The sequence below is a fragment of the Chinchilla lanigera genome, unplaced genomic scaffold (genome assembly GCF_000276665.1).
Source record: "Chinchilla lanigera isolate Chin_1 unplaced genomic scaffold, ChiLan1.0 scaffold00055, whole genome shotgun sequence".
In the NCBI taxonomy this organism is placed as follows: Eukaryota; Metazoa; Chordata; class Mammalia; order Rodentia; family Chinchillidae; genus Chinchilla; species Chinchilla lanigera.
The window spans coordinates 13,307,926-13,317,615 of record NW_004955456.1 but is presented as its reverse complement, the minus strand read 5'-3'; the positions used below and the strand labels follow the sequence as shown (position 1 = coordinate 13,317,615).

At 51.2% G+C, this 9,690-nt stretch overlaps 1 protein-coding gene across 2 annotated transcripts in view; it reads right to left on the bottom strand.

Moving 5' to 3' along the window:
- LOC102014213 (general transcription factor II-I repeat domain-containing protein 2B) overlaps positions 1-9,346 on the bottom strand; it is a 41,287-nt gene extending 31,941 nt beyond the window's left edge. The window contains exons 1-3 of one of the 2 annotated variants that reach the window (XM_005396734.2): positions 9,104-9,346; positions 2,429-2,608; positions 1,637-1,731 (exon numbers count right to left, since the gene is read on the bottom strand). In XM_005396734.2, the coding sequence (XP_005396791.1) occupies positions 1,637-1,726 (90 nt within the window). In that variant the 5' untranslated portion in view covers positions 1,727-1,731; positions 2,429-2,608; positions 9,104-9,346. The remainder of the gene's footprint in view (positions 1-1,636; positions 1,732-2,428; positions 2,609-9,103) is intronic. The other variant, XM_005396735.2, reaches the window with a different exon arrangement.
- Between the last annotated feature and the right edge of the window lie 344 nt (positions 9,347-9,690).

Sequence of the window (9,690 nt, the reverse complement as noted above, 5' to 3'; positions counted from 1 at the left end):
CTGGGGATTTAGCTCAGCGGCAAAAGCGCCTGCCTGGCAAGCGCAAGGTCGTGAGTTCGGTTCCCGGTACCGGAGAAAAACCAAAAAAAAAAAACATCGATCCAGTAAATACCACACGCGTCACCAAGCCCGGAGAAGGACGTGTGTTCATTCACTATCTGACCTCTTCCCCAGTAAGCCTTTTCCCAGTGTGTGATACAGACTCTTCACTGGACATTCATTCATTCCTTCATTTGCGGGCACTGCCCAGTGGTGGAGAGCTTGCGGAGCATGTGCAGGGCCCTCGGTTCAAGCCCCAGCACCACCAGCAAAAATAAAACAAAAGGAAAAAACCGACAACAGGCCGGGGATATAGCTCAGTGGCACAAGCACCTTCCTGGAAAGTGCAAGGTCATGAGTTTGATTCCTGGTACCGAAAAAAAAACCAAACCAGACAACAAAAAGGATTTATTTATTTGTTGTCCTGGGGATTGAACCCAAGCCCTGTGTATTAAGCTACATCCCCAGTCCTTTTATTTTAATTAATTAGTTGATTAACTTATTTATACAGGGTCTCGCTTTGTAGTTCATGCTGGCCTCAGCCTTGTAGCCATCCTCCTGCCTCAGCCTCCTGAGTGCTAGTACTACAGGCATATGCCACTACCGCTGGCAGCCCCGGCCCTTTTAAATTTTTAAAATTTTGAGATAGGGTCTCACTAAGTTGCTAAATTGTCCAGGCTTGGCTTAAACTTGTGATCCTCCTGTCTCAGCTTCCTAGAGTGCTGAGATTACAAGTGTGCCCTACCATGCCCGGCTGACAATTTCATATTATCATTTTTTATGCAGGGAGAATTGACTGCCTCTTCCAGCACAGTTCACTGCCTTTAGTACTGGTGACGACAGAGATGTAGGAGGTGTGATTCCTAACACAGACACACTTGCTGTCTATGGCAGTGAAGCAGGTTTATGCTCTATCGACCCAAAAATGCTAAAACATTCTACAGATCCTCCCTTTACATTCTGTTATTTTAGCGGTTGGAGGGATTTTCCTGTGTGCAGGAAACCGCCTTTCTGCCTGGCTGTCCACACCCGCTGTGTTCCCACCCGCACACTAGCTCCAGCCCTGCGCCCCAAGGTCACCATCCCACCCGGGCTGACGCAGGGACAAGGGATGTTCCCGGAACTGCAACGCAGGGACTTCCTGTTTATCTAAATGTGTCCGGACTCCCCTTTCCCTGTGGAGACCCCGAAGATGCCCATGTTCACTGCAACACCATGGGACTTGGGCGATTGTGGGAGACAGAAGAAAAGCCCCCAGCTTGGCGTAGAGGCCCACACCTGCAGTCCCAACACTCCAGTAAGCTGAGGCAGGAGGATCGTTGAGTTCAAGTCCTGCCTGGGCAATTTAGTGATTTAGTGAGACTCTGTTTTAAAATCTAAAAATTTAAGAGGCTAGGGATGCAGCTCAGTGGAAAGGCCTTGGGTTCAATCCTGAATACTGCAAAAAAAAAAAAAAAAAAAAAGGTGCACAGATCATGTGAGAAGCCCAGCACCCTCTCCGAAGGCTCCGCCCACACAGACGCTGCAGAGCGCTGCGCGCTGCGTTCCCACGGTGACCCCGCTACGGAGCTCATGGCAGGACCACAGGCCGCCTCACCATGGACTCGAGGGCAGACACGAGGAAGGTCACCACCATCCTGCTCTCCGCATCCTCCCCGGGCAGCGCGGGCAGCACGACTTGGGCCATGATCCCTGTGCAAGACAAGCAGCAAGGAAGTGAGCAGGAGAAACCGCGGTCCTCGGCACACACTCAGGGCTGGGGGCTTCCTCTCCCATCCATCAGACCTTCTGGGGGGTGGGAGGAAGAGCCCACAGCAAGAAGGGAAGGCAGGCCTGGCCATGCCTGAAATCCCAGCACTCCTGGGAGGCTGAGGCAGGACGATCGCTATGAGTTCAAGGCCAGTCTGAACTGCATAGCGAGACCCTGCTCCGAGTTGCCTCTGGGTGCGAGAGGACCCATCCTTGGTCGGAGGGGCGCTTTTCTCCTAGATTTCTGTTTGGGGTTTGGGGGCGCCGGCGCGGTGCGCTAAGCACATACTGTGCGCCTGCGCCGCACTGGCAGCCCCTCCCGGGGGCTGTCATCTATGGGTCTGCTCGCAGAGTCCTTGTCCAGCGGGACGGCGACACCGCTCAGCCTGAGGGCCCGGTGCGCTCTCTGCGGGCACCGTGCGGTCCCCTGACGCGCGGTGCTCAGGCTTGCGGACCGCAACGTCCATGGCACAAGTGCCGCGTCCCGGGGTCAGCGAGCCCCCGCTGCAGTCTCCCTGCAGTGTTACTCTGGGCCGGTCACTGTCCCCCATGAACCATCCGGTGATGTCCGGAGCCCCGCGCACACCGGGGTCAGCGCCCCCGCAACCGAGGCCACTTGGAGGCCGGGTCCCCACTTCACCTGCTCCTCCGCCGGCCGCTCCGACAGCAGCACGTAGAAGATGCCGACAATATTGAAATAACTTCCTCTGGTTCCAGATCTGCGGGGCGACCAAGGCTAAGTTCTGCGAAGTTAGACACGCATGGAGCCGCTCTGCGGAACCTGCTTCTACTGCGCGAAAGTCGTCACGGAAGGCCGCGTCTGAAACACAAAGGCAAGCGGCACCTGTGAGCACTCACAGACTGATGAGCTCCGTTTTCTGATCATCCTACCAGGGGCTATAAGAGGCGATGCGGCGCTGGGGATGTAGCTCAGAGACACAGCGCCTGCCTGGCAAGCACAAGGTCCTGAGTTGGATTCCCTGTACCAAAACAAAAAAAAAAAAAAAGAGGCACTGTGGCTCAAGGGTGGAGTGCTGGCCATGCATGTTTGAGGCCCTGGGTTGCAGCCCAGTGCTGCAAAATGCAACAACAGAAAACAAAACAACTTTAGTCTTCCTAAATCCCAGCACTCTGGAAGGCTGAGGCAGGAGGAACTCAAGTTAAAGCCCACTATGGGTAACTTGGTGACTTAGCGAGACCCTGTCTCAAAATAAAAAATAAAAAAGTAATGTAAAAAAATAAAAAGAGAACGTAAATGAAAACAACACTGAGATTGCGTCTTACTCTAGAGAGAATAGCTGTTACCCAGAGCTTAAAGAAAAAAACCTTGCTACGAATGGTGGGGAGAAAGGAACTCTCCTACATTTTTTTCCCTTCTGCATTGCTGGAAGGAATGTAAACTAGTAAATCACCACGGAGATCAGGATGGAGATTCGTCAAAAACACTGAAACTAAAAACAAAAACAAAAACAAAAAAAACCCAAACCTCCCACTAAAACTAGAAATTCCATTCAACCCAGCTACTCCCCCTTCTAGGTATCTTCCCCAAAACTTAAAGACTTCCTGTTACAGTGAGCTGTGCACATCCACGTTTACAGCAGCACAACTCATGTAACAGCTGAGTCTTGAAAGCAGCCTTTATGTGAACAGATGAACAGATAAAACAAATGTGGTATGTACATGCAATGGAGTATTACTCTGCCATAAACAAGGATAAAGTCGAGTCATTTGTAGGAAAATGGATGGATCTTGAGACCATAATGTTAAGTAAGATAAATCAGACACAGAGGGTAAACAGTGCATGACTTCTCTTATATGAAAAGCCCAAAGTATAAATAAGTTAAAGAGCAAAACAAAAGACTGATGATGGGGAGCAGGGAGCCTGAGTTTGTGGAGATGGGCGGGGGCTCTGAGAGTGGGGGAACTGGGAGGGAAGGGATGGGAAAGTAGAAAGGATCAAGACGCCACTGGTACCCAGACCAGGTCTCCAGATGACTGTGCTTATCAGGTATCACAAATGGATCAAATTGGCTTTGTTGTTTTTCTTTGCTTTGAGACAAGGGCTCACTACGAAGTTTAGTCTGGCCTGACCTCACAGCGATCCTCTTGCCTCGGCCTCCTTAGTGCCGGGAGTACAGGTGTGCACCACCATGCCTGGCTGTTTTTCAAAATAAATAGAAATAAAAATGGGCTGGGGTAGGTAGCTCAAAGTGAATCCCTGGGTTCAATCTTTACTACTGAAAAAAAAAAAAAAAAAAACAAACACACTTTGGTTCTTAACAAACAATAAAATAGGCAAAATGAAACCAGGTAGAACTCAAAAAAAAAAAAGAAAAAAAAATGATACTGCCAGTTGGCATCCACCGCGCTAGGCGCGAGAATAAAAAGCAGGGGCGTCACCCTTCCCGGCGAGCAAGCGGGGGCGGAAGCCGTCTCTGCTGTTTCAAGGTCTGGAACGCATCGCGCATGACAGCGCTGAGGACCACGAGAGACGACGTAAGCCAGCATGGGGCTTCCCAGCCCGGGAAAAATTCCCGTTCCCGACAAGATCACGCCCCGGACCAAGTCTCCCAGTCTGTGTGGTGCTTCACTCCTTTTCTATTTATATCTGCAGGCCCACAGCGTTCATTTAGCTCGCAGACCTTACACACTGATCAACTTCGGTGCTTTCTCTCCCCCGTTCCCTCCCTCCCTCCCTTCCTCATTCACGCACTGGTTCTTTCAGTGGCACAGGGTATGGAACCCGGGGCACTCACACGGAGCTACCTCCCCAGCCCTTTTCTTTATTTTTTATTTTGAGACAGGGTCTGGCTCAAACTAGACTCGAACTTGTTATCCTCCTGCCTCAGCCTCCCAGAGTGCAGAAGTACAGGTCTGCACCACACTGTCTGGCTAACTTTAAACCTAGGGATATAATGAAACTCACACAGCAGGCTGGGGATTTAGCTCAACAGCATAGCGCCTGCCTGGCAAGCACAAGGTCGTGAGTTTGATTCCTGGTACCGGAAAAAAACCAAAACCAAAAAGAAAAAAAAACAAAAAAAACTCATACAACCTCTGGAGTCACACTGGTTTTCCCAGCTGTCCTTGTGCCCCTGCTCTCCATTTCCCCGCTCACTAGGTTACTAATGAAAAGCAAACACCTGGAAAGGGAGCAACCATCTGCAGCTGTGGGAATAATGCAGAGGGCTGTGTTTATAAATAAAGTTTTATTGAGACACAGCCATGTGCATTTGTTTGCATGTCTGCAGCTGCCTTGTTGTAGGGCTGCATGGCACAAGGGCCATGTCACCAAAGGGGAAAAGTACACCCATCCCCAATGTAGAACTGACACCCGTTGCTTACAAAGGTATCTTCTCCCTGGTCCCAAGCCCCCGGGACATGAGATCTCAAGGCGGAGGGGACACAGGTGACCAGAACCCAGCACCTGTGTGGTCATTGAGGGCCACCTGCACACACACACACACACACACACACACACACAGGCGCCCAGAAAGGTCCAGTGCTCGTGAGAACAGAAGGAGCAGCGGGACGGAGGGAAGAAGGCCCTTGGGCAGGTGGACACACAGACACGGGTGGCCCCGGCTGAGGTGTGGGCAGAGACCCAGGGCTCAGGGCCGCCGACCTCCGGGGCCGAACGGCAGGGCAGGCCGGGCCTGGGCTGGGCTCAGTGGCACAGCACTTGCCCAGCGTGTACACGGCCCTGCATTCCACCCCAGCCCTGCAGAACAGTCAGTGGAAACAAGAGGCTGGGTGTGGTGGCACACAGGTGTAATCCCAGCGCTCTGGGAGGCCGGGCAGGAGGATCGGGCAGAAAGGAGTGGGGATGTAACTTAGTGCGAAGGCCATGGGTTCCATCCCTAGCAACATTAAGAAGAGGAAGTAGCCATTCGAGGTGGGATGCGCCTGTAATCCCAGCACTTGGGAGGCTGAGGCCAGCCTGGGCTACAAAACGAGTTCAAGGCCAGCCTGAAGTGCACAGTGCGACCCTGTCTCAAAAAGACAAAATAAAAAATAATAAATAAATAAAAAGAGAAAACAGTGGTAGACAGAGCTCTTGCCTTGCACACACCAGGCCCGGGGTTAGATCCCCAGCACCAAAATAAAATGAATAAAATAAGAAAACAGAAAAAAGAACAGTCCAAGCGGGCAGGAAGAACGCGACCCACTTAACTGCCGGCTGCCCCTGCGAATCATCAGCGGAAGGAGAGAGGAAAGGCCGCTCAAGCCTTTGGTGGGAGCCCTGAGCAATGCACCGCTGGCCGGCTTCCAGTCTTATCCCACATCTGTTTCCTTTAAATTGCTAGCATGAAACAAAAACTTTTTTTTTTTCTTAAAACACACAAAGGTTGACTCACATGTTTATCTATAATGGCTATTATCAAGAAGACACAAAGTAACACACACTGGCCAGGCTACAGAGAGAAGAGAGCTCTGGCCCAGATGGTGGGAACCTAAACAAGGACAGTCAGGTCAGAAAACAGTACCGGGCTTTGCTAAACACGGAGAGAGAACTTTTACCAGACCCAGGAGCTGAGTCTGCATGTGCATGGATCCTGCACCCATAACCAAGGCGTCGGCCCACCGAGGAGTCCCTCCCCAAATAAACGCTTGCAAACTCGACGGGTACACACAGGGACTCCTTTTCAGCCCAAGGAGGAGTGGCATTTACAGCAAGGTAGAGGGGTCCAGAAAACACTGTGTAGTGAAATAAACCAGGCCCAGACAGGAAAAGACCTCCTTGCTCCCTTGTATCTGGAAGCTGAGATTGACCTCACAGAAGCGCAGCGGATTGGGGTCCAGAGGCTGGGAGCGCATGGGGGGAGGTTAAGGGATACGGAGCAATGCCTGAAAAATGGGATCTTCTGGCCAGGGATGGTAGAAAGGACACCAGGCCAAATATCACAGCAAAGGCACTTCCACATAGGAAAGCTGCGGGGGTGGTGTCCGTCAAACTGGGGCTCTGGCTGAAGGACTGCTCCCCAGACAGAGAGAAGAAGGCTTCTATAGATTTCCCAGGGTGTGCTGGCCTGGTTCCAAAGATGTTTCTTCTGCCAGGCATGGTGGTGCATGGCTGCCATCCCAGCACTCAGGAAGCTGAGGCAGGAGGATCACTGACAGTTGGAGCCCAGCCTGAACTACACAGTGAGACTCTGTCTCAAAAAACCTAAAAAAAGAAAAAAAGGAACAAAGTTGTTTCTTCTGTGACAGACTTGGACCACTGGGTGAGAGCAGTCCACGTGTCCTAGTGGCTACTGGCTTTAGAAGCTGACGCCATTGTCCTGCACACAGCACCCCAGCCCCGTGTGTCTGCCCCCCAGGAAAAGGTCCCAGACTTTTGTGGCTTCTGCAGAAGCCCAAGGACTGGGGCAGAAAAGAAGAAAAGAAAGGAAAAGAAAACATCTCAGCTCCAATGGGCCGCAGGCCAGATGAACCTGTATTATCATCGTGGACCAAAAAATTGAAATTATCAGCGTGTCTGCGTGCGGAGCTGGTCAGAATCTGACCCGCGGGTTACACAGCAAAAAGGACCAACATAAAAACAGATGCCAAACCTTTTATCCTATTGTAGCCACCGGTGTGGACACACGACTTTGCTTTACTTTGTTAAAACTGTAATTTGCAGGGGACTCTCCCAATAAAGTAGTAAATTTGTTTTGCCAATGTAGCAGCCTGTAGGACAGGTGCACTGTGACCCTCTGTCACGCGGAAAATGCTTCAGGCCACCCCAGCAAGTCAATAAAGCCCTGGGGCTCTCTTTGTTCTGGAGGCAGCGGCTTGGTCACGCTCCTGACTAACTGCCAACTCCCTTCACCAAAGTCTCAGTTCAGCTAATGCCTGTCTCTTTCACCCCCAGAAAGCTTTGCTTCCGTGGCACAGTATGGTAACTATGGTTGACAACCCCTGTTTCCCATCCGAAGTCTCCCGTGTGTGTGAAAGGTGATTGGATCACGGGGCACCGCACTCCTCAGTGGATTCATCCATGGCCGGGTTCACGGCTGAGTGCTTTGTTAGAGGGAGGTGTGGTGGAGATTGGCACTGGAAGGGTGGATTCTCATCCCCAGTTCCTCCCTTCTCTCCGTGCTTCCTGGCTGCCTGGAGGTGAGAAGTTCTCCTCCACCAGGCCCTTCCACCATGCTGTTTCTTGGAACCAGCCAACCATGGACTGAACCCACCGGAAGCCCTGAGCCGGAGAAACCTCCCCTTTCAGTTGTGGGAGCTGGGTACTGTGTCCTAGCATCGGGAAAGTGACTAACACAACTGTCTACTTCACAACAGTCAAGAAGGGCCAGGAGGACTGCCACAAGTTCGAGGCCAGCCTGGGCTACACAGCGAGACCCTGCCTCAAAGAAATAAAAAATTTTAAACAGTAGTAGATAGGATTCTCAATGTTCCCAACACAAAGAAATGGTAAATATCTGGGGCTGGGGATTAGCTCAGCGGCACAGCGCCTGCCTGGCAAGCATAATAAGGTCATGAGTTCGATTCCTGGGACCGGAAGAAAAACAAAAAAACAAACAAAGAAATGATAAATATCTTGGATGATGCCAATTACCTGCTGTGATCATTACCCACTGTACACACTATTAAAATATCACACTGTACCGGTAAGTATGTACAATTATGTGTCAACAGAAAACAAAATTTACTAACAAAAACACCCACAAAGTTTGGCTAAGCAATTTCCCTCCTTGGTAAACACCAGAGTCAGGGGTGGTGGCAGACTCCGGTAATCTCAGCTACATGGGAGGCTGAAGCAGGAGAATCCAAGTTCCAGGCCAGCCTGGGCAACACCCTGGGTAACACCCTGTCTCAAAATGAAATATGAAAGGGTTAGGGCTATAGCTCAGAGGTCAATCTCCAGTACTGCAAAACAAAAGTCCACACAAAACCACACAGTACAAGAATAAACACAGACGCGTTATTCATAACAGCCAAAAAGTGGAAATAACCCAAAAAGCCATCAATTGATGGGAAGTTAAAATATGATACGCTTAACGACTGCACAACCACAACACGAAGCTAACGAAGCCAGACACAAAATATTCCATCTACATGAAGTGTCCAAAACAGACAAGTCAATGGACAAGAGTAGTTCAATGTTTCCCAGAGGCTGGGAGAGGGGTGGGAAATGGCACGGCCGCTCGTCCTTAGGTGCTGAAATGTTCTGCATTGGTGGTAGAAAAGTATTCGCAAACCCACTGCATTATACACTTTTAAAGTGAGCCGGGCAGAGTGGCGCATCCAGCACTCTAGGAGGCTGAGGCAGGAGGACCACAAATTCGAACCCATTCTGGGCACCTTAGCCACTTACCAAGATCCTGTCTGAAAAGAATACAAAACGGGCTGGGTATGTGGCTCAGGGAGAAGCCCTGGGCTCAGTCCCCAGTGTCGCCAAAACAAAAACAAGCAAAGTGAATCTCAGTGTATCGCAATAAAGCTGCAATTAAACAACAAAGCTCGGCTTTGAGAACGGAAAACACAACTCTGCGAGTCTTGAACTCTAGACTGCAATAGCGACAGACCGCACTGAGCCCTTTTCTCCCGGCGTCTGGATTTGCTTCTTGGAAAAACAGCGGAAACAACAGCAAAAAAAAAAAACACACAAAAAAAACCGGGAAGCCCTGCAGAAAGCAGATGTGCAGTGAAAACCCACGCCAGATCCACCAGACAACGGGTGACGTACGGGGCGGAGCTTGGGCGCAGTTTCCAAGCAACAGCGGGGGTCCTGCCTCCTCGCCTAACCAATCAGGTGTGTCTGCACGCAGCCAAAGCGCTTCACGTACGCCAGGCGGAGCGTGACCTCACGCACACCGTGGTCCCTCCAGGGCCCGGTATCCCGCTCAGCCAATCGGGAAGGAGAGGGGCGCGCGCCCGGTGCGTGCGGCGGATGCCCCGCGG